Source organism: Suricata suricatta, chromosome 3, assembly GCF_006229205.1.
Source record: "Suricata suricatta isolate VVHF042 chromosome 3, meerkat_22Aug2017_6uvM2_HiC, whole genome shotgun sequence".
NCBI lineage: Eukaryota > Metazoa > Chordata > Mammalia > Carnivora > Herpestidae > Suricata > Suricata suricatta.
This window is the reverse complement of record NC_043702.1, coordinates 139,637,618-139,661,981: the sequence shown is the minus strand read 5'-3', so window position 1 is coordinate 139,661,981 and position 24,364 is coordinate 139,637,618. Positions and strand designations below refer to the sequence as shown.

General features: G+C 43.4%; 1 protein-coding gene across 3 annotated transcripts in view; it reads right to left on the bottom strand.

The window, feature by feature from the left end:
- Positions 1-24,364, bottom strand: part of KCNH1 (potassium voltage-gated channel subfamily H member 1) — a 401,581-nt gene that overhangs the window by 335,251 nt on the left and 41,966 nt on the right. For all 3 annotated transcript variants that reach the window (XM_029935335.1, XM_029935336.1, XM_029935337.1), the window contains 2 exons: positions 23,765-23,893; positions 15,832-15,950 (listed from right to left, as the gene is read on the bottom strand). In XM_029935335.1, the coding sequence (XP_029791195.1) occupies positions 15,832-15,950; positions 23,765-23,893 (248 nt within the window). The remainder of the gene's footprint in view (positions 1-15,831; positions 15,951-23,764; positions 23,894-24,364) is intronic.

Below are 24,364 nucleotides of genomic sequence, written 5' to 3'. Positions count from 1 at the left end.
GACAACAGAGAATATGTTACATTGTAAGGCCTTGTTCTAATTACATGTACAGTCATGAATAAATAAAAACCAACGTCCACATATGCCACTTAATAGCATGAAAGTTTTCACAAGTGCCCTTCCCCAGATATTATAGTATTGGTTATCATTTACTGTGTGTTAACTGTATGCCCTGCCCTGAGCTAGTAATAAGCTCTTTACATAGATGGATACATTTAATGCTCATAATTCTATGAGGTACATACTATTATCATCCCTATTTTAGAGTGAAGAGACTGAAGCTTGGGGAATTAAAGTGACTTGTCCGAGCCCACAAACGTTTTAAGTGGTACAGCCAGTGTTGACAACCTTGTCAAGTTTAATGCCAAGATCCATGCTTTTAACGCCTATGTTCCCATGCCACATTCTGGGCTGAGCATGAAAAACACACGAAAAATACAATTTTATCATTATAATAACCATGCAAGATAGATATTGGTTTTTATTTTATAAATAAGAAAAATGATTTCAGGGATGCTAAGTTGCCCCAAACCACAAAGCTAAGTAAGTGGTGGACCTGAACTTCAACCCCAAATCTGATTCAAAGATCCACAGTCCAGACAAGCACTAACCAATGGAAATAGGATAAAAGTCATAATGTAATTCTAATATACAGTTTTATTTTTCTAGTAGCCACATAAAAAGAAGTAAAAGGAAATAGGTCACATTAACTTTAATACTTCAATCTAATCATTTAACCCAATACATCCAAATTTTATTACTTTAAAATAGGGGGCACCTGTGTGGCTCAGTCGGCTAAGCATCCAACCTCAGCTTAGGTCATGATCTCATAGCTTGTTAGTTCGAGCCCCTGGAGCCTTCTTCAGATTCTGTGTCCCCCCCCCTCTCTCTCTGCCCCTCCCCCACTCATGCTCTGTCTCTCAAAAATAAACATTAAAAAATTTATAAATGCAATCAATATATAAAATAAGTAGTGAGATATTTTGCATTCCTTTTTTCCACACTAAGTTCAAAATCCAATGTGTGTAAGGCAGCTTGCTGTACCTCTCAATTCAGATGAATCCCATCCCATTTGCTCAAGAGCTGCATGCGACCACCTGTCACCTACTGGCCAACACAAATCTAAATGATGACATTATACTGAGCCATAAGAGTATCCTGAATCATCTTCAACAAATGTAGGCATTGACCCCAAAGTAGATTTGGAATGGATAAACCAACCACAAATGTGAACTACAAATATGTGTGTACATGTCAGTGTGCACAAGACAGGGAGGTCAGGAGAAGGGAAGACGTGTCCCCAAACGAAGGAATGGCTAAGGGAAATCATTAAGGAGGGAGGCTACAAGCACAGTAAGTCAATCAAGATGCAAGCTCCTGCAGGCTGAAGCTGGCAGAATGGTCAGTCTTGGTTGGCTTCACTGCTGATGAGCCTCAGGCAAAGCAAGGTGCCCTGCCTCAGTTCCCTCTATTGAAAAATGAAGCTAATACCACTTATACCAGATAGATACTGTGAAAGTCAAGCAAAAATACAGATATATATAGGTGTGTATATTTATGTATGAATCTATAAGTTTTTCTTGTAAATAGGTAAGCAGTATACAAACACTAGTATTTTTGTGCAGATAAAGGAAAAGATTGCTTCAGAATCTTTTCATGTGTCTGTTGGTTATTTGCATGTCTTCTTTCAAAAAATATCTATCACGTCTTCTGCCTTTTCTTCCCCCTTCTGCCCATTTTTAAAGGGATTATTTGTGGGGTTTCTTTGGTGTTGACTTACATAATTTCTTTATATATTTTGGACATTCACTCCTTATTGAATAGATCATTTGCAAATATCTTCTCCCATTCAGGAGATCCTAGATGAAAATCAGGAAGACTCCAGCAATCAGCTCATGCAGCACATTCTGTTTGCCTAAAAGCCTTTGCTTCCTCAAAGATCAGGGACCAAGAATGACAGAATTAAAATGGCCTTGGAAGAGAGGAAGACTGATTTTAAAAAAAAAACTTATTGGGGGGGGCGGGGAAAGCAAAATAAAGTGGCCCCAGAGATCCCATCACTCCTATGGACCCTTATAGAAACAACCATGAACACCTGGACACCAAAGTTATCCACAGGGATCCAAAGATCCCATAGTTGAGAAGAAAAGAGACGGGGTGCTGGGATGGCTCAGTCAATAAAGCGTCCAACTTCAGCTCAGGTCATGATCTCACAGTTCGTGGGTTTAAGCCCCATGCAGGGCTCTGTGCTCAGAGCCTGGAGCCTGCTTTGGGGTCTGTGTCTCCCTCTCTCTTCGCCCTTCCCCCACTCACACTCTGTCTCAAACATATATAAACATTAAAGAAAATTGAAGAGAATAGAGATGTGCAACCAAACTACTAAAATATAATACAGAAGTGGTAAGAGATGCATGTATAAAAGTACTTCAGGAGCAGAAAAAAAGAGACAATGAACTGACTTAGGTCATCAGGAAAAACTTCTATTTGAGGTGATTTCCAAGCTCTCCCTTGAAGGATGGGCCACGGACAGACAAAACAGAGGCAGGGCATTTTCAGCACACAGTGTGCATAAGGCCTGTGTAAAGGAGGTGGGGTAAGAGCTCAGTGTGGGAGAAGCCTGATGGCTGAGGCCTAGAGGTGGTTTGCTTTTTGTCGTTTTGTGTTTTGATGGGGTGAAGTGTCTACAGAAGACAAAATTGGAAAATGATGCTACACATAAGGGAAGAGGTAGGCAAACCTTGATGGGCCCTTTATGATGAGGTAAGAATTTTAAGTAAGGGGGGTTCATAATCAACTGCTGTGTGCAAAGGTATTATGGCATCCAGTGACAGAAGGAGAAGAGGCAAGCCTGGGTGCACAGGGAGGCTGGCTATGGGGTATAGCAGAATTCCAGGTAAGAGAGGACGCGGGCTGAACAGGGAGAAGCAGTGGACAAGATCATGGGCAAACTGTAAAGTCTTCCTGGGACACTGCAGACCTGGCCAATCCACCATGGCCAGGATGGGTCCTAACAAGGGTCAGAGGAGAGAGCAGCCTCAAGATTGCCATCTCGTGGGGAGTGGCAGCTGTCATCTCCCAGGATGATGGCGGTAGAAGGGCCCGTGGTCAGACACAGGGAACTTCCTCTTCCAGAGTGGCCCCAACATACTCAACACTTCACCAACCAAACTGGCCTCACAGATCATTTCAGGACACAGATAGGGCACCCCACAAACACCACCATCCCATCATCCACCACAACTGCCTCAAACATCCTGCCCCTGTGGGCAAAGAGAAACCCAAGTTCTTGGAACCCCAGGCAACTCCTCCTTCCCTAGCATTGACCCTGTTTCTATTGAGAAACAATTTTGGTCTTTATGACTACAGTGAGGACAAATTCAGTCCCCGCCAGAAAAAGCACAAAGGAAACAAGAGAGCAGGATGTTAACAAAGCTGAGAATGAAGCTCCAGTCAGAAAATGAACCCTGATTTGGGGTTTCAGACACCCCGAGCTAAACAATTGTTTAATTCCTGTCATAAACACCCTTCTCCATAAACCAGACAGGTGCTATTTTTAGAACTTTTCCATGATGTCCTTGTTCTTTCATGAAAGAGATAAAGGCAGTGGGAAGCAAGTAAAAGTATTAACCCATGTGCTTTATGTCACAGTCCAGTACCAAACCCCATGACACCTCTCACAAATATAAGCACACATTGAAATGTAATAGGGTAAATGATCTTGGTTTCTTCTTACTCTGCTGAAAAACTCAACTTTATATTTTGAAATCTTAATCCAATTTTTTAAATTCAACCTTTGAGAATAAGTGAAGAGGAAGAGTCACAGCAATGTTGCCATCCCACCAAATCATCAACAAATAGTATTCCACTACCATGACCAAGACAGACAAGGGAGGAGGGGGTTAATGTGAAAGGGAATCAACATTTGTGAGGACCTACAAAGTGTGAAGCACTGTATGAGGTTCTTGCTTCCTTCTTCCTTCATCCATCTAATGAACATTTTACACCAAGCACTTACTATTATGTTCAATGGCACAGATGTCGAATAAATAAGAGAGACAATGCCCCGGCCTTCAGAGACCTTCCATCCACCAGAAGAGGCAAATATTCAACAACAGCATTCCCGGTGGCATGAGTGCTCAACATGGAAATTGCACGTGGCGAGGAAAGGGTCTGAGGAGGGCTAGCTTGTGGTGGGGCAGGGACCATTGGGAAGGTGTGACGTCTACTTGGAGAATTGAGGAATGAGTAGCAACTAGCCCAGTGAGAGAAGGAGCAAGAAATTCCAAGCAGAGGGAGGGCACATTCCAAGTCCCAGGGGCAAGAGAGAGTTTGACTGATGTGAATGCCACGTGGCCGACAACGCTCAGAGGGAGCCGGGGCAGCCAGAAAAGGTTGGAGAGATGAGCTGGGTCTTGTAAGTCATGACGTAAATTTTAAATTCATCCAAAGAAGTAGTGAGATGACATTAAAGGATTTTTAAGCAGGGAGTAATATGATTTCTGCTTGTCTTAAAGCATCACAAATCCGCACTACCATCCTTCAGGGTAGAGAGTATCCTTATTTCATTAGATGAGGAAAGATAAGTGAGGCAAAGTAACTTTCAGAAAGTCACACAGCTGGAATGTAATGGAGTTTTGGATGACAGTTCAGGTCAGTCTGACTCCAAATCCTCTTCTCATTCTACTACATCATCCTGTCTCTTAAAAGGAAAAAAAAAGAAACAAAAAAAGAAAGAGAGAGAGTGAGGGGAGAGAAAAGAGGAGGAGGAGGAGGAAAGGAAGGCAGGAAGGGAGGGAGGGAGGAAGACAGACAGAGGAAAGGGGAGGGATGGGGAGAGAGAGGAGAGGGAGAGAAAGGGAAAAGGGAGAAAAGAAAAGAACTGCAGAAAATCCTTAAGCGTCATTTCACCTGATCATTTTATAACTTTTTACCAAAATCAAATGTAGAGTTGATCCCTGGTATCACCAAACATTTGCATTTTCCCCTGCCTGTTTTGAACAGTTTATTAAAATATAATAAACTGTACACAAAACTATACACCTAGGAGAAAAGCCAAGAGTCCTCCCCCAACCACAAGACCCCAGTCCTCAGACAAGAGATGGCTGGTCAGAAGGAACCCCATGGACCATGCGTGCACATGGAACGATCCTGGCCTTCAGGGCTGGAAGGCAACGGCAAGGCCATTAGTCCATCCATATTTCCCAAGCTGACATTCAAAATACCACCAAGGGGTCATCCAAATACCTCCGGTAATGACGAACTTACTATCTACAAGCACATTGAGAGAGTTCTGACTGTTTAAAACGACTCTTTACAAGAGCAGAATTAGCCCAAAACCCTGTAGAAGTTTCTGCTGTCAGTCACATTCCTCTCCAAAGCAGGAGAGTATCATGTAGCAGTGAGCATATTGCTGGAGTGTGTCACTCTTCCCCAAGTCAAATGAAGTCAACACCCAGAAAGCAAAAAAAGTGGAGCAAGAAATCCCAACTTCAAGGCACACAGAGTCTGTTTCTAGAGAAGAGACAACACCTTTGCTCCCATACATACTGACAGCCTCCGCCGCGGACTCTGGGCTGTGAGACTGGAGATCTGGGAACCATGGCGCAGACTCCTCCTGGACCTGGTGCCTGCCATCTGCTCTCCATCAGCAGCAGGCAGCGCCTCTGAGCGCCACTTTCGAATGCAGACAGCAAGCGTGGCCCTGCATACGAGCAGTGAGTGAACTTCAGTTCTCTGTATCTCTGTCCAGCTGCCCAGGTTGCTGGCTGGTTCCACAGCAGCTCATACAGTTCAAGTGCATTGTACTGACAGGTGGCTGTGGCAGCATCCCTGACCACATAAGGCAGGCATCCTCTATATTTATCCTACCAAATCTCTGTGCAGTATATAAAAAATAAGTGCTCCTCCTTTAAAAATTAATTAAAATGTTCGGGTACCTGGGGGGCTCAGTTGGTTAAACATCTAGCTCTTGATTTTGGGGCTCAGATCATGATCTCGCAGTTCATGGGCTTGAGACCCACGTTGAGCTCCATGCTAATAGCATGGAGCCTGCTTGGGATTCTCTCTCCCTCTATTTCTGCCCCACCCCTGCTCATGCTCACTCTCTCTCCCTCTCAAAATAAATAAGTAAACTTTAAAAAAAATTTAATTCATGAACATGTTAAAACTTGAGACTGAGTAAAACAATGATTAGCACCAAATGCAGTAATGGTGAGAGAAGAAAGTGGCACATGGGATTAGACAGGCATCATAAACTGGTATAACCTTCTCGTGTGAACTCTGGCAAGTTCTACCAAGTTTTAAATGTTTGTACCCTTCTGTCTCCTTAATCATACTTCTGGTAACCTATCATAGTCACACGAGCACAAGTATTTAGAGAGTCAACAGACTGAACTAAGCAAATATGGCAAACTTCCATACACCAAACATGCTGAGATGCTGTTTAAAAATTAAACATTTAAAAAGAAATCATAAAGTTCAGAATCTCAGGTATCAGAAACAAAACAACAGCACAAAACCAAAGCAGCCAGTAGGGGCTGAAATGGAATAGCCTACATGTTTTTCAGAAGCAGGGGTTATCAGAACAGGGTACACGCTGTAGAGGACAGGAGGGGACCACACATGCTCTGGCTGGGGTGACAAAGAGCCACCCTGAAACTGGACATGTGTCTGGAACTTTGGGGAGAAAAAGGGTTACATATGCCATACACAAGTGTGGAGCCAGAATTCACACAGTTCGCATGGCCGGGAGCCCCAGGGATAAAACTTTTAAGAAAAGCTAGTCTGAACCCAGTGAAACTTTATGCCACACGGTACAGGCACACTCAACCACCACATCCAGATGCCTCCACAACTGGGGACCCGACAGACTCCCACCAAAAACCTCTGGCCGTAGATAAACTCAAGAGGAAATTAAACAGTAAGAGAGAAGATTTAAAGTATGCCCACATGTTTAATGCAATTTAAAAAAAAAAAAAAGAAATGTTAGTAGAACTGAATTTAAAAAACAGGCAAGAGATACGAATAAGCTTTTCACCCAAGGGAATACGTAGTTGGAAACAAGCTCAGGAAAAGATGTTCAGCATCTTGAGCCATTTACTAAAATGCAAACGAAGACCATGATGAGATACCACGACACACTCATTAGTATGAAAAATGAGAGAGAGTAGCAATATCATATGCTGGCAACGAGGTAGAGAAACCGCATTGCTGGGAGAAAGATGAAGTGATATAACCAATTGCAACTGGCAAATAGTTTGGCAGCTTCTTCCAAAACTAAATATACGTTTACGTGCATGTGCGTGCGCCGTGTGCGTACACACACGCACACACACACACACAAATGAATGCATGTAACAACTGGTAAAGCCCAAATATAATCTTTAATGAATGTGATTCTTATTCTACACATGTCAATTTCCTGGCTTTGCTGTTATATAAGTTATAGAGATATAAGTTATATAAGATGCTACCGTTGAGGGAAGTTGGATGAAAGGTACCAGACACTCTCTGTTTTGCAACCTCCTGTGAATCTGTAATTCTTTCAAAAAATCAATGTTGGGTGTAAAATGCAAGTTATAAAATATCACAGTATGATATCATTTGTACAAATATATTTTTAAAAATCACACAATCATACCATATGTACTTTATGGTTAAATACATAAGTGATAAAAATATTAAAACATGAGTAGTGAGGAGACATACAACTTCAGGGTAGTGATTACCTCTGGGAATAAGTTTAAAGAGGATCTCAACTTTATCTTTAGTATTTTAATTTTTATGAAAGAATTTGAAGTGAGAAACTATCAACATTCACCATCTAGACTGTATAATAAAAGAAGGTTGTTAAATTATTCTTTACCTCTCTGTTTAGAAGATTTATATTTTAAAACCAAAAATATACATATAAGGAGGGTTACTGAAGTATTATCTGTAATAGTCAAAGATTGGTAACAGTATAAATACCCATCAATGAGGGATAGCTAGATAGATCTGGATATAGTCATGCAGTGGAACACAAAGGAACCAGTAAAAAGAATGAAGGACAAGGATGCCTGGGTGGCTCAGTCAATTGAGCATCTGACTTCAGCTCAGGTCATGATCTTGTGGTTTGTGAGTTCGGGCCCCACACTGTGCTCCGTGCTGACAGCTCAGAGCCTGGAGCCTGCTTCAGGTCTCTGCCCCTCCCTGTGCACATGTGCTCTCTCTGACTCTCTTTCTCAAAAATAAATAAACATTAAAAAAAATTTTTTTAAAGGGATAAAAAAGAATGATGGGCATATGTACTGTTACGGAAATATCCTGAATACACTAGTAAGTGTGTGGGGTGGGGAGCACACTGGAAAATAGTATATACAGTATGGATACATTTTTTTAAAAAAAGCAATATAACATTGTAATAAAACTCACACACTGTTTAAAAATGGCTGCTTCCGAGAAACAGTGGGCATTTCACTTGTTACTTTATATACCTCTTTTAAAATCTGATAAAGAAGAACCTATTTTATTTCTGAAAATGGAAATTTTTTCCTTACTGAGATATAATTGACATTTAACATATTAGTCTCAGATGTACCACATAATGATTTGATATGTGTATAGTTGTGAAATGATCACTATACATAGTTAGGAATTTTTCTTACGGCGAGAACTTTTAACATCTACTGTCTTAGCAACTTTCAAATACACAATACAGCATTGTTAACTAAAGCCACCATGCTGTTTGTTACATCCCCCTAACTTATTCATTTTATAAGTGTAAGTTTATATACTTTTGAATCCCTTCCCCCATTTCTCCCACCCTCAACTTGGCAACTATCAATCTATTCACTGTATCTATGACTTCAGGGTTTTTTGTTTGCCTGTTTGTCTTTAGATTCCAAATGTAAGTAAGATCATACACTATTTGCCCTTCCTCTGATTTATTTCACTTAGCATTGGTCTCAATGTCCATATATGTTGTCCCAAATGGAAGGACTTCCTCTTTCGAGAACTTTAAAAAATTTTGTTTTAATGTATATTTATTTTTGAGAGAGAAAGAGACATGCACAAGCAGAGGAAGGGTAGAGAGAGAGGGAGACACGGAATCCAAAGCAGGCTTCTGGCTCTGAGGTGTCACCACAGATGTGGGGCTCATGACCTGAACCAAAGTCAGACACCCAACCAAATGAGCCACCCAGGCTCCCCTTGAGAACTTTTAAAAAAAAGATTTAAACAACCAAAAATCAAAATTTAATATTAAGTTAATACTGCTGAGCATTTACCATGTGCCAGTGTTTGCATTGAGAACCTTCCCAACCCTGAGCATATCTATGGGTATATATTTTCTCATTTGAACTCACTCCCTCCACTTGAGGAGAGGCAAGAGGAGGGACTGGAAGCTCTCAGAGGTGAAATGACTTGCCTGAACTCACACAGCTGAGCAAGTTGCTCAGTGGGTTGTAACCTGCAAGGCTGTTTCAGCCCCCACTCGATGTCCTTACCGTGAGAGGGTGAGAGTCAGGACCTGGGCCACTCACCCCCACCCCGATGACATGGCTGAATGATGTGCCCAGGCCCCAGCCATCACAGTGGCATATCTACATTATATCTTGAGCTGGCTTGCTCATAGGGAAGCACTGAAAGAGGATGTGACAGGGAAAGGTGGTCCCCTCTCCAGGTCTTCCCCACAGCATTTCACAGACAGAAAGACTGGCATGGCGGCAGAATGCACCCAGACCAACTAAACCCCCTCAGGGTCACCCCTGTGTGAAAACCAGAGTAGACAATCCTCTGAGCAGGAGTGACGCTCTTCCAAACACTGACTGACTCTCCTCCTTATTAAGGCAGGAAGCGTTACAGCGTGGTAGCAAACCCTGCAATGCGCCCCCTCAGATCCCACCTCTGGAAAGGATTCTCTACCCAGATGCAGTTAGCAGACGGCTTCCTGATAGCTTCCTCAGGGCCAGAAACCTGAACTTTCCACCGAGGCATCTGCCACTGACTGAACAAGAAGGGGGCGGAGAGGCCTGGCCCTTCTGCCGCGTATGGGACGCCCCTGGTCGCTGTCTCTGCTGCAGAGCTCCGGTCAGGCTGCAGAGCCTCTCAGGTCCGCACTGCGGTCTGATGCTCCCCTCCGCCAGGGCTACTTCCTCCCCCTTTTCTTTCATAACTGTTACTCAGCATGTGCACCCCACAGAACTCAACGCTAGACGAGGGTCCTCTGGCCTGACTTATGTACTAAGATACTTCTGAGACTTGAAAATAAACAAGCCCGCTAAAAGAACAGGTGCTCATACTAATAACTGAGGTCAAGGGAGCATGATGCTCAAGAACAGCAGATGAAGTGGGCTTGGTTCTCTATCCTGAGACGAAGGAGAGCATGGGCCCCGACCTGGCTGAGGAAGGTCTGGTAACACTGGTATGATTACCCACAGAGGGCTGGGAAGAAGAGACAATGCACAGAAGGAATTGACTCAGATGGGAAACAGGTTGGGTTTAAAGTCACATAAGCCTGGTTCTCAATCCAGAGTTTACCCCGTGCTGTCAGGTAACCATGAACAAGTTCGTGACCTTCCCTACACCCCAGCTCCCCGCTCTGTAAAACCGCTCTGAGTTGTTCAGATGATGAAAGACAAGAAGCCCAGAACCTAGCGTACAAGTGCTTCCTTTCCTACAATCAGTCCAGGAGGGAGATATCGAGAAGTTGGGTGAGGACTAAAGCCTGATTGCCCGAGCTCCGTAAAGAAGTCTAACAGGGAAATACGTTGGCCTGGAAAATACGATGTGCAATTCATGTTAAAGCAAAACTGCTATTTCCAGTCCACTTGGGCTTTGCGTCGACAACTTTCCAGAAGTGGGAGAGGCCTGCAGTATCCATACTCTTACTCAAGCACCACTTGGCCAGTGGCACCTACCAGTGAGGAAACTGAGCAGGAAACTGACTATAAGCTATAGGCAGGGAACACATTTTTTCTCTGTTTAAAACTTACTAGCCAACTTCCACTTCCCAGTCTGGGATCTAAGGAGTTTGGAAACTGTCACTCCATCATAACAAGTAAGATGCTGAACAAACAGAAAAATCGACAATTCTTAGATCCATCCGAGAAGTGAAACTTCCCAGCAAAGTGCCACACCAAAACTGGAGAAGAGGGCGGATGAATAAAAGAAATAACAACTTGCCAGGAGCAGAAGCCTCCACAAAAACTAGTGCTGGATGACAAAATCTAACCTTCAGGTGGCTCAGTGTGACTAAGTCTGAGAGTTAGAAATTGCAGGGGGAGCCACTCAGGATTTTGAGAGTTTGACCTCCACAACCTGTAGCTACAGTGAAAATCGAAGAAAAATACTCTCAGGCTTCTGAGAAGGAGAAAAGTAACCATACTGAAATACACCAGAGCATCATATTCTTTAAAAAGAAAAAAAAAAGCCTGCCCTAAGGAGAAACTATTTAACCAGAGCCTAATGTATTAGGTTTCATGGAGCCTCTCTGGTCGCCAGGGGCCAGGGTCAGGGGAAATATCCAATTCTGGGTCCCTCTCTGCATTCTGTCTGGACTAAGTATGGGATATACGGATATACTAAGAGGCATTCGTGAAATTCACATCCCAGGGGCACAAGCTCCCAAAACAGTAATTATAGGACTATATAATGCTGCTTCTCCCCTGACACGTCACTCCCACACCACTAAGGGCCTATTTATTTACCCAAACTCCTTTTACCCAGTACATCAAGTTCAGCTTTCAAAACATTGCAAGGCATGCAAAAAGCTAAAAAACACAGTCTAAAGACATAGAGCTAGCATCAGAACCAGACCCAGATATGACCAGGGCACTGGAATTATCAGATAAGAACGTGAAACAACCACGATTAATATGCGAAGGGCTCTAATGGAAAACATAACATGCAAGAACAGATGGGCTATGTAAGCAAAGAGATGGAAATTCTAAGAAAGAACCAAAAAGAAATACTAGATATCAAAAACACTCTTAACAGAAATGAAGAATGCCTTTGATGAGCGCGTTAGTAGACTGAGTACAGCTGAGGAAAGAATCTCTGAGCTTGAGGATTCAACAGAAGCCTCCAAAACCGAAAAGCAAAGAGAAAAAGGACCAAAAAAAATCAATAAATGTAACAGAATATCCAGGGACTCTGGGACAGCTGCAAAAGGTGTGACACAGGTTTGTAATGGGGACACCAGAAGGGGAAGAGAGAGAGAAACAGAAAAAATATTTGCAGCAATAATGACTGGGAATTTTCCCCAAATTCCTATCAGGTGCCGAATCCCAGGTTCAGGAAGCTCATAGAACACAAGCAGAATACAGGACCAACAAACAAACAAGCAAATAAACAACACACAGAGGCATACCTCATATTCAAACTGCCCGAAATCAAAGATCAAAAAAAATAAAAATCCCGAAAGACACCAGAGGCAAAAAACACCTAACCTATAAGGAACCAAGATAAGTACATCAAACTTCTCCTCAGAAACATGAGCAAAGAGAGAGCAGACTAAAATATTTAGAGTTAAGGGAAGAAAAACAAACACCAGCCTAGAACTCTGTACCCTATAAAATGATCTTAAAAACATGAAGGGGAGGAGCGCCTGGGTGGCTAAGTCAGTTAAGCGTCCAAATCTTGATCTCAGCTCAGGACATGATCTCACAACGCATGAGAGAGAGCCCTGCATCAGGCTCTGCTCTGGTAGCCCAGTCTGCTTTGGATTCTCTCCCTCCCCCTCTGCCTCCCTGACCCTCCCCAGCTCACATACGTGCTCACTATCCTATATACACATAAGTAAATAAACATTTTTTTTTAAATGTAAGGGAGAAATAATGATTTTCTCTGACAAAAATTTAGGAATTTGTTGCCAGTGGAACAGCCTTAACAAATTGAAAACAACAGAAATTATACAATGTCTGCTCTCAGATCACAGTGGATTTAAAAACTAGAAAGCAGTAACAGAAAGATAGCTGTGAAACCTCAAAATATTTGGTGATTAAACAACCCATTTCTAAATAACACATGAGATCAAAAAAGAAATCTCAAGAGAAATTTCAAAATATTTTAAACTGAACACATTTTAAAATGAACACAGAACTTACATTTGTGGGATGCAGTGAAAGTAGTGCTTAGAGGAAGATTTACAACATTGAATGCATATATGAGAAGAGAAGAAAGATGAAAAATCAATAATCTGTTTCTATTAGGAGACGAAAAACCAAAAAATGACTGATTTAAACCCAAAGTAAATAGGAGAAAAGAAATAATAAACATTAGAGCAGAAATCAATGAAATTGGAAACAGAAAACCATTTGAGAAAATCAACAAAATCCAAAGCTGGTTCTTGGTAAAGATCAATACAATCCTTGAGCCTCTAGCCAGACTAACTAAAATTTACTAGTCCCTGGCATGGGACCTGGATGTCTGCCTCACATTGCCAATCAATGAGCAACTACTTCTGTGACACACATCATTTCCTTTCAGTCATCCATTCAATCAATTTTAAAAAAACCACTAATGATGAGCTATCTACTATATGCCAGGCACTGTTTTAAGTGCTTGGGATGTAATGATGAATAACAAACAGAATAAATGAATAAGCTGTATAGTACTTTAGAAGGTACTAGGTGGAGAAAAAGAGCAGGAGAGAATTAGGAGTTATGAGTATTTATTATTCTCATAGGAATGCCTGTGTGTGTATATATATATACATATAAATATTACATACATACTCATATATATATTAAGCAAATACTTTATTTTCTTCCCTCTCTTGCCCCCTATCAACAAACATAAGATGTACTAATATTAGTTTACATTTGAGTATTTAAGTGACCATGTATCAAGGGGAAGAGTGAACATCACCCAAGGATTGTGTGTCCTCTACTGTGGGCAGAGCTGGCATGTTTTGGGTTATATGCAGGATAACTGGAACATGTTAGGGGGAAGTATGACTTTGTTACTGTCTTTATTTGGAGATTAAGTATGGTTTAAGTAAATGTGTATGACAAGCTGACAAGGTATGAACTGTAATGGTTTGTATTGTGTGTCAACTTGGCTAGGCCATGGCCCCCAGTTATTTGGTCAAACACTAATCTTAGCATTCCAGCAAAGAATTTTGTAGATGTGATATCTACAATCAGCCAACTTTCTAGAAAGAAGATTATATCCTATAATCTGGGTGGGCGCTGCCCAATCAGTTGAAAGGTCTTAAGAGCAGAACTGAGGGAGAAGAAATTCCATCTGTGGACTTTGCCATCAGATCCTTCCAAGAGTTTTTTTTTTCCAGTTGGCCAAGCTGCCTTACAAATTTTAGACCTGCCTAGCCAGCCCCCACAATCACATAAACCAATTCCTTGTAATAAATCTCTTAATATATAAATATCCTGGTGGCCCTGTGTCTCTGGTGGAACCTGACTGATTCAGGTAGCCACCCAGAAAAAATGACACTTGAGCACAGACTTGGAGCTGGTGAAGGAACTGCCCTGCAGATGTGTGTGCGAGCAAGGCAAGCAGTGGGGCTGAGTAAGCGAAGGCGAGGCAGGGAGCAGCCCGAAAGGAGGTGGCTTTATTACCCTAAAGCATCAGCAGGGTCAGGGAACGTGCAGGCTGTGAGACCAGAGCTCTCCTTGGTTATTCCTTCTGTCTTATACTGAGCCCACATCATGACCAAAAACTCTGCTTCCAAATGCCTCTCCTTCTCTGACATGACACAGATGAGCCACCCGGTCCCACTACTGGCCAAAGCTTTGGGAGGCCGCATGATCTTCTGTGGTTAACTCATCTGACATTCAGCGCACTTGTGCGCAGCACCCCCGTGAGCCACACCATGCCGGCAGTTTCTCTCTTAGGAGTCCGGACACCAGGAGTCAGGCCAGAAAGGACCCTGGCATCTGAACAAGGGTCAAAAACTGAGTGGCCACCACCAGGAGAGAGACAGCATACGCTGTCATCTCTGGGTAAAATGGAAGCTTGCTGCATGCGAGGTATAACACTCTTACCAGGCCCGCTGAGGCTGAGTGGAAAGAATGAGAACAGACACCATCAAAGGCAGACAATGAGCGATTTGGATGCAGAACCACCAAACACGGCCACCAGTGATGTGGGTGCAGTAGGCCACCTTGTCCAGGCATCCCAGCCTCTCATTTGTCCCAGTAAAAGGGCGAATACCACCTGTCACAGGTTTTCCTTACTACAGAGGTTCCCAGAACAACAATAATTTCCAGTACATTTATTAACCTGGGAAGGTGTTCATGATTATAGAAAAAGAAGAAAAGGTAACACAACCATATCAAATACACACATCGATTCTTGGCTACATTTGAACTTCATTAATATTAACATGAAAAAATGTATTTATTAGGCTTTAGGAAAGACTATATATCCAAAGAAAAGAGTTAAAGTAGGCATACAAAAAGTATAACAAAGCCATTGGGTTAGTAGGATCACAGGTTATTTTTTTTTCTTTTTGTCCCCTATACCTTTTTGTTCCTCTCTAATAACATGCATTGAGTAACAGAATTGTTTATGGTTTAGAAGCAAAAACCTCTTCATGTCTATAGCACTTCTAGCTCCTTCCCTATTCCCTCAAAAAGGTAACTGACCCCTGTAACCTCAGTAAGTTAGAACAGAGCTGTTTGCAGCCCATTTTACATATGAGAAAGTACAAAGCTCAAAGGAGTCAGGTCACTTTCCCAACGTCACTCATCGTGATGTGTAGCCCAGCCAAGACTTGAGTGTGAGGGTCCTGAAGGTCCCTTCCAAACCCCACACTGGCTTTGTAGCATTTTCTCAGCCCAGGGACCCCGGGGAAGTGCAGTTTAAGAGGAGCTGGCCCCATGCCCTTACCTCGGCCAGGCGGGAATGCTTGTGGACGTTCTCGCCTTTCTGCACGCTGGGAGCCAGCTGCTGCAGGACCCCCCTGCTGCTCGTCAGGGCTCTGGTCAGCCGAGCAAACTTCCCCCAGCCTGGAGCATGTGGAGGAGAGAAAGGACAGTTTCAACCACATCCTGAAGGTCATGGACATTCATACCACAAGTTAGGCTGTCGGAAGCACATAAACCCATTGTCCTCCTAGGCTCCCAAGAGTCATTCTGCATTCCTCCCAGCCCAGACTCGTGGCTGAGAAAAGCACCTAGACAAATTTGTGTAGCAATTCACTCTTCCCCTGAACTTTCACTCTATCTTAATCAGAACTTTGTGACCTAGGTAGGGCAGGTTTTAGTGCTGTTTTACAAACAGGGAAACTGAGGCACAGAGTGCTTGGATGACTACAGAGTCCAGAGCCCAGATTTTTCCACTTTTCTGCCAGATAAGACTAGGCAACCGAGATATTTCTCAGACATTGACTGGACTCAGGTTGCTCCCAACCCCTACGTAGTCTGATCTAGTAGAGACCAAGCTGGTTCCAAGTGTTATGTGGACAAGCCAGTTAAATGGCTATCCCATGCAATATATTCTCCAAAGCCAGGGGAATGAGAAATGAATCTAATCCCTCTGTAGGTATGGAGGGGAAGCACAGGCATATTTTAGTCTGCTCTGAGATGGCGGAAGGACAGTTGCTGAAAGGTTCCCCCAAATAACAAGAATCCCAAAGAGCCTAGTACTGAACTTGGAGCAAAGAAATCTGAACACAAGTCCCATCTCTGCCTCCAGCTTGCTTTGTGATCACCAACCAGTCATTTAAGTTGCTTAAGCCTTATCTGTAAAGTGGAAATTAAAATATTCTAGCTGTCGAAAGGCAGGGTGCACTTGCCTGGTAAAACAAAGGGGCTAAGTTTACTGGGCTCTGGTTAATGAACTAAAACAGAGGCTGTCTGGAGGCCTCCTTGGCATTCTGGACCAGCTTCTGAAGGAAAACTAAAATACTGGTCTTTTTCCAATTCAGCCCCCTCCACACCACAAAATCTAAGACATATGAGTGATCTTTACTGCATTTAAAGGTCTCCAAAGACAACGCTCCATTCTAATACTCAACAACCCAACTCCTCTGCATCAAGGCATGGCAATTGCCTCATGAGACCCATGAAAGCCTATCAGGGTCTCAAGACCAAGCTTGGGGTTGAGCCTCCAGAGACCTAGACATGGAGTAGACAGCAAGTAAACAGAGTATCCAACTCTTTTTACATGGTAGCTAAAAACAAGACTAGGTGATGGTTTGTTTTTATCCCTTAGCATTTAACAGTATCCAATACCTTGCATCAGACGTCAGTTCTGACAAATTCTACCCTGGAGCACCTTTCCAAGATAGACTTGGAATCCAGGGGAATCAAGTTAAGCAGAAGAATGGTCCTTTTTTTTGCACAACCTTTAAGATCATGATCTGGATAAATTGTTGTCAACGTGGCAAGAATAGCAAATCAGGGCTTTATTATCTTATTCCAGAAGTTATAGGCTTTAATAAAGGATAGTGGCATTTTCATCCATCCTGATGCTATTAAGAAGAGAAATAGGACTGCTGGAATCAGCTTGAAAGGAGACACATGGTGGTCAGGCAGTGGGGGTCCCATTAATGTTAACAGGAGAGGATGGTCCGGACTCTGCAGGTGTTTGACATCTCTCCCAAATGTGCCATTTATGAAGCTGCTCACTGAAATCTGCTTTTGTGAACTGTGAACCAGAATTTTTTAAAGTCTCTTTCAGAGTTAGGCTCTTTCAGCTCCAAACAAAACTGGAATTGAATTCTACAAAGCTTTTCAAGAGAGAGTATATTTTTCAATCAGGTAAAACATAGTTGTGCATACAGACATGAACAAGGGCTCTGCAACACCCCCCAACCTAACCCATAAACCACCCTTCCACTACCATCACTACTACCACCACCATGACCCATACTCTGGGACCAATGATAAGGAGGTGGCAGGACAGATACCCCAGACCTTGCCTGGCATGGAGCTCAGGGTCCTGGTCCATCAGCTGATACAGCACAAAAGATTAAAAGAAAGATCCCTGGACATTTCCCCAGGCTCAGACCAGCCCTGAGACCTTTCTAAGAATGTGGCTCTTAAAGGAGCCAACTCTCAGCTGCCTCAGTGGACGGCATGGGAAGATGAGTGGGTGTCGGATGGCGAAAGAGACATGCTGTGTGAAATTCTCCATCACATCTCTACCAGGCGGCCAGGCTCTGGCTGTTCTGATGGAAAGAAGTTCTCCCTCAAGTTCCACCCCATGTTCTCCTTTCTGAACTACAGATACTTTCTAATGGGAATCATTGCCTGGCCAGATGAGAAAACTTCATTCATTCATATATCAATTCTATAAACATAATTGCTACATACCAGGCATAGTGCTAGGTACTGGACATACTAAGATAAATAAGATACAGACTCTGGATTCAAAGAGCATCCACCCTAGTAGAGAAGACAGACAAATTTTTAAAGCTATGGCATAATGAGCTAAGTTCTGTAACAGATGAGTATAGGATGCTATGGTCAAGACTGTGCAGAGAAGGCATATCTAATCCAAGCTTGGAAGCCTTCCCAGAAGGGGTGACACGAGGGAAAAATTTTGAAAGATGAGTAGGGGTTAAAAACATAAGAAGGAAAAGATAGACATTGCACACAGAAGGAACAGAACCTACAGAAGAAAAAATCATAAAACAAGGTAACATGTCAGTGAAGAGCAAGACATCCCAAATGGCTGGATGAATAAGCATGGCTGGTAGGGAGGAGGAGGGTACAGACGATGGCTGAAGTGATGTTAAAGTGGTTGTCAGGGCCAGATGGAGAAGGACTTTGGTGGCAACAACTTAAATAGCAAGCTGAGAAATCTGAACTTCATCCTGAAACCCACGGGGGAACCAGGGAGGACTTCAAATATGGTGGGGAGGAGGAAATACTCTGAATTCCCGTTAGAAAGACAGAATGGTGGGCGTCTGGGTGGCTCAGCCAGCTGAGCGTCCTACTTTGGCTCAGGTAATGATCTCACGGCTCGTAGGTTTGAGACCTGCATCAAGAGCAGCACTGACAATGCAGAGCCTGCTTCAGATTCCCTCCCCCCCCACCTCCACCCCTACTCCACTTGCACTTCCTCTCTCTCAAGCCTGAATAAACTAGGAGGAGAGACAGAATGGTAACGTGAATGGTAGACTAAATAACAAGGTGGATTAGGGTGACTGGGTGGCTCAGCAGGTTAAGCCTCTGACTTTGGCTCATGTCATGATCTCATGATTCATGAATTTGAGCCTCATGTCAGGCTCTGTGCTGACAGCTCAGGGCCTGGAGCCTGCTTCACATTCTGTGTCTCCCTCTCTCTCTCTCTGCCCCTCTCCCCAGCTCATGCTCGCTCACTCGCTCGTGTTCTCTCTCTCTCTCTCTCTCTCTCAAGATAAATAAAAACATTTTTAAAACTTTTTAAACAAGGTTAATAGATAAAAGACCAGTCAGGACCCCGTGTTCCTGGACAATACTGTGGCCCCAGCCAGGCAACAAAGGGAGCTTGAGAACAGCGACAGAGGTAGGATGAACAGAAGTCAGTGAACAACAGCTGCAGAAGGAGAGAAGAGCCAACCCAGGCAGCCTCTGGGTTCCCGGTGTGGGTGACTGGGGTGAGAGCCATGCAATGAGATTAAAAACACTTAAGAGGAGCCAATGGATTTTGTGGAAGATACTGTGTATAATCTGGACCAAAGCCATCAAGAGAAACATTCCTGGAAACAACGAAGCTCCTGTTGTCCAAAAGGCCAAATGGGAGGAGACAACCCAATGAGAACCTAGCTCAAGACGATCTTCCTTGGGGGAACCCCAATGGTCATTTTCCACAAGGAAACTAAGGGAGCTCCTCTTTCGAGGGAGCCTTTCCAGGATCCTGCCCTGCCACCAGCAGGATGGCCCACCCCCTTCTTTGTACACTCCGCTCTACCTTAGGTGGACTTCTAGCTCTTCAGCACACACACTTACCGGGTGTCTTTGGGCTGAGAGGGGGTGTGCAGGAAGGGAAGAGGGAAGGAGAAGAAGGATAGAAGGAAGGGAACACAATATGCAACCCAGCAGTCAGCTAAAAAGTACTTACTAGGTTCTTTCTCCATGCTTAGTAAGGACAATTTTCCCCCCTTCCTTGACCACACAATGGCTACTGGTTTCAACTGGGGTGGGTCCCCCACTAGGCTTGTTTAGCCCACAAAGCCCTGTGTTTCCCTAGGCCAGAAGAAGAGGGGACTCTGGGATGAGATGAAATTCCAGCGCATGCAAGGATAAGACCAGGGACATGAAAAAAGAGAAACATACAGGTGCCTCCCCTGGGAAATCACACCAAGACACTCTGAGTAGAAGTTGCAGAGAACTGCTGTAAGGTGCCCTGACCTCGGTGGGAAGCTGTGAGGCCAGGCTTGCCCGAATCTGCAGTCACAGATTCTCTTAAAGCAGTTGGTGCCATAACCCAACATACCCAAGAGCACAGAGGACGCTGAGGACCAAGATGGACATTCGATGTGGACACTGCCCAAGCACCCTCAAGTCTTCCTCCCCTGGTCTTCTCCCTGTCATTGTAGAAATAACCAAAAAATCTATGGTGGCTTCTTCGAGGAGCAGCCACTAAATCACCACCTTTCCATCATCCTAAGGGTATAGGGATAAAATGTTAATCTTGAAGGGGCCCAGGGTACCTGTGGCTTGTATCCACTGCCTGGTTTCTTTCCCAAGAGTGCCTCACAAATGTCCCACAGGAAGACATATAAACCAGGGTCAGCTTGCCAGAGCCCTCATCCCTGACTATTCTCAATCTCTGGCCTTTGAAAATCTCCTCTGGACTTTTACATTCCTTTAGTTTATCTGAATCTGGCTCAAGTTTAACTGTGTAGCACGAAATACGTGGGTCTCTAAAAAATGAATTTGCCACTTCAATGTGAGAATATTTGGTGGAATAAAAGACAAAACAAATGGGGTAATTCACCCTCATCCTTTGGGAAGCAATGCAGAGAGCAAACTCTGAGCCTTACCATCTAATTCTTCTCTACCCTCTTGCCCAAACCTCCTAGCTCAGAAGCAAGAACAGGACAGAGAAAACTATCCTACAGCCCCACTACCAGTTATCCATGATAACAGAAAAGTGAGAGATTCGATTCTCATTTCAGGCAAGGATTCCTGTCTACTCTGTCATTCTGACTTCAAATACACAGACACACACACACACACACACACACACACACACACACACACACACACACCAAAGCTGCTACCAAACAGCAAACCTAGCTTGACTTGCATTTCCTGTCTAAAGAAAGGTCCTGTGGACACCTTTTGTTGGAGAGTAAGGGAAGTAGTCAGTCCAAAGAAGAACAGAAAAGAGATAAGGAAGTCAGGGGCCTAGGTCATTCATAAAAAGGAGCTTGAGAACTGATACACTAAAGGAAAGAGGGGTCTGGAGTGGCCCAATCACTCACCAAAGGGGAGTTACGTTGTGTCAGATGCTAAAATAATCCACTGCAAATTACCCCATGTGTTTACCACTTTGTGGGAAAATGTTAGGCACCAAGTGGCCTTCTCATGTCACTACTGGACATACTTACCCCACTCCCAAGCCCCAAGGTTAGCCAGTGCATGATCAGAGAAAATAAAGTCATTTTAAAGACAATTTGAGCACAGTTGACTAAAAGGAAGACTAGTCTGATGTCAGGAAACATCTTGTGCTGCCATGCAAAACAGCAATTATCTGGGGATTTCTAAGTTTGGGATAATCCGCCCTTCCATTCCACCTCAAAAGTGAATTCTAAAGAAGCCTGGGTCAGCAAGACTTGTGAGACTCTTCATGCAGACTGAGATGCTGTACTGAAAAGCCCAGCTGGACTTGCCAGAACCTCTTAATGTGAGAGCACCTCCAAGAAGAAATGTCAAGTCAGGAGAACAATCCAGCCACGTGGCAGCGTGCTTTCCTAGATTTGATCCTTGCAGCCAGAACTGCAGTTTATAGACTCACAACTAACAAGGCCTGGAGAACTATCATGTGCTTCTATCATAAACAGACTAATATAAAACTTGACCTTGTCCAAGTAGACTACCAAAGTCAGCCAGAGGGACAGGGACATCAATGTGGGAGGGTCTAAACATACCCATCGTGGCATTTAAAATGGACAGGCTTATAAAGTCATGTCTTAGAGGAGATATGAAGCATGACCCACCAGCAGCATCCTACAGGGAGCACTGAAGTGTGCATGCATGCATGTACCGAAACTCTCATCAGCAAGGAAATGCATCACTGAGGCAGATTAAATGAAGTAGAGCATTTTTTATTCCTGGAAAATGAACCTAGGTGAGTCTCACCGCATCACTGTTTCTGGCTCTTCTTTCACACTTCATAAGAACCAAATGCGGACACGTAGGTGGCACATTCTCCTTTGGGTGTGTCTTTCCCACTAAATAGAACTTGCACATCACCCAAAAATCATCCAGTAGTGGTGAAACACCACCAGCCAGCAAGCATGCTGACTCAACCAAATCACACGATTTTAAACTTTTAAGAGAAAACTTGCAAAAACTAATGTCAAAATAGCTGACTGACTTTAAAATAGGATCTATGAGTTTATTCAGTTAAAAAAAGCCAATGGCCTTTCTGGATGACAACAGAGTGACCCCTAATCATGAGTGAGTGGATCACCATGTAATCCCTATTGCCCTGAGGAACCCTCAAGTCAGAAACTAGAAATCAGGGAATCAGAGACCTGCAGGAGGAAAAGGAGACTGCAGGAGGCCAAGAAACTTGACATCTGCGGTCATCTTAAAATCAAAAGGCAGACTGAAATCAATTTACTGGGTTATCAGATAGTTTTAAAAAATAGGATGCGCTGGTCTACAGAGTGTTGGGCTCTGAACTCTATAAATGTGAGCCTCCACATGTGCTAGAGGACACGGCACCCACATAAGGCTTTTTCTTCCCTCCTCTAAGGCCCATTTTAATGATCACAATTTTGTCACGTCAGGAATAATACTCTTCCCTATGCCCCTCTCGCATCTCTCTGCTGCATCTTAGGAAACTGCAAGGGATAGAATTCTCAGAGAGAGCTGGAAAATCACCCACAGAGCCAAGAAGCACTGCCACAAACAAGAGCCGATGGCCTCTTGGCTGTGTCGCATGTGCACTACGAAAGAGGTGGAAGAGAGGGCTGTGACCCTCCCTAATCCCAAACCTCTGGGAATCACATGCCTTCGTTTGTACATCTGATAAGCAGGACCTCTTCAAGAGTATAGCTGCTCTAGAAATCCTGAGCCATTTCCTTCCTTGGCCCCCAGTGTTATTCAAACGATACATGTGCCTGATATGGCTAACGTGAGCACTAAAATCTGTGGTCACAAGCTGAGCAAATGACCCATGTGGAAAGGCTCCTCAAGACCCTGGCCTCATTAATACCACATTTCCAATGAATTCACCAGCCACAGACTTAGCTCCATCAACCACAGGTAGATTTGTCAGTCAAATCTAACAAAGTTTATACATAAGTAAGATGAATGTGGCCATGGACGGCCTCATTTGCATGACTGACATCTGTCCTGGGAACACCTAAAAGGACTCTGCTGATACCAAAGGTGCCCAACTATCTTCTTCTGTCTAACCTTTACTGGAAAGGGCTAAGCTAAAAAGTTCTTTTCCTTAAGCTAAAGTTCTTTTTCCCCTCCCCATCTCCCTCTTAATGCATTCCAGAATGATAGGTGCTTAACCCAACACAAATTCAAGTTTAAATCTTAACCTTTGTGTAGAGATTGCCTTGGCAGCCTCAAATTCTCCATAATGGGAGTGATACCACAGGGGGGAAGAAGGCATAAATGTTTTTGTACCAATTAGAATTACAAACCTTTACATGAATCATCCTCAATGGGCTGTTTGAAAGCTGTTATGTCACTGAAAGTGCAAAGAAATAAAACCACTTTATCCTGTTCATTTCGAATTGGAGCAATTTTCACAAAGAACCACACAGGTGTCCCTGAAAGAAATATCAAAAGGTTGGTCAGTAATTTTCATTTTCATGTGAGGGGCTATGGAATAAAGACTTGGGAATGAATAGGTACACATGTTAATTCAGTTTTGAATGGCCTCATTCCTTTAGGAGCTGGGATATCATATAATTAATTCCTCTTCTTGCTGCAATAAAAAACTTTCATGGTGACTATTCGGCAGGGATTTTCTTCAAATAATTTTGTGAGTGTGAATCTCTAAAGCCTTTCAAAATGATTAGAAAATGGGTCAAGAACCTTCTGATCTTATGGAAGGAACTAAGGTACAGAAACCTACATACTTCAGACCATGCAGTGGACAAGTAAATAGTAGGGAGCAGGATGGGCATTGCCAACCACAGACAACAGACCATGCAAACTCAAATTTCCATTGTGAAGGGAGGGGCCCTACTATCAAAATCCAGTTTGGGAATCCATCAGTTTGACTCACATGCTCAATC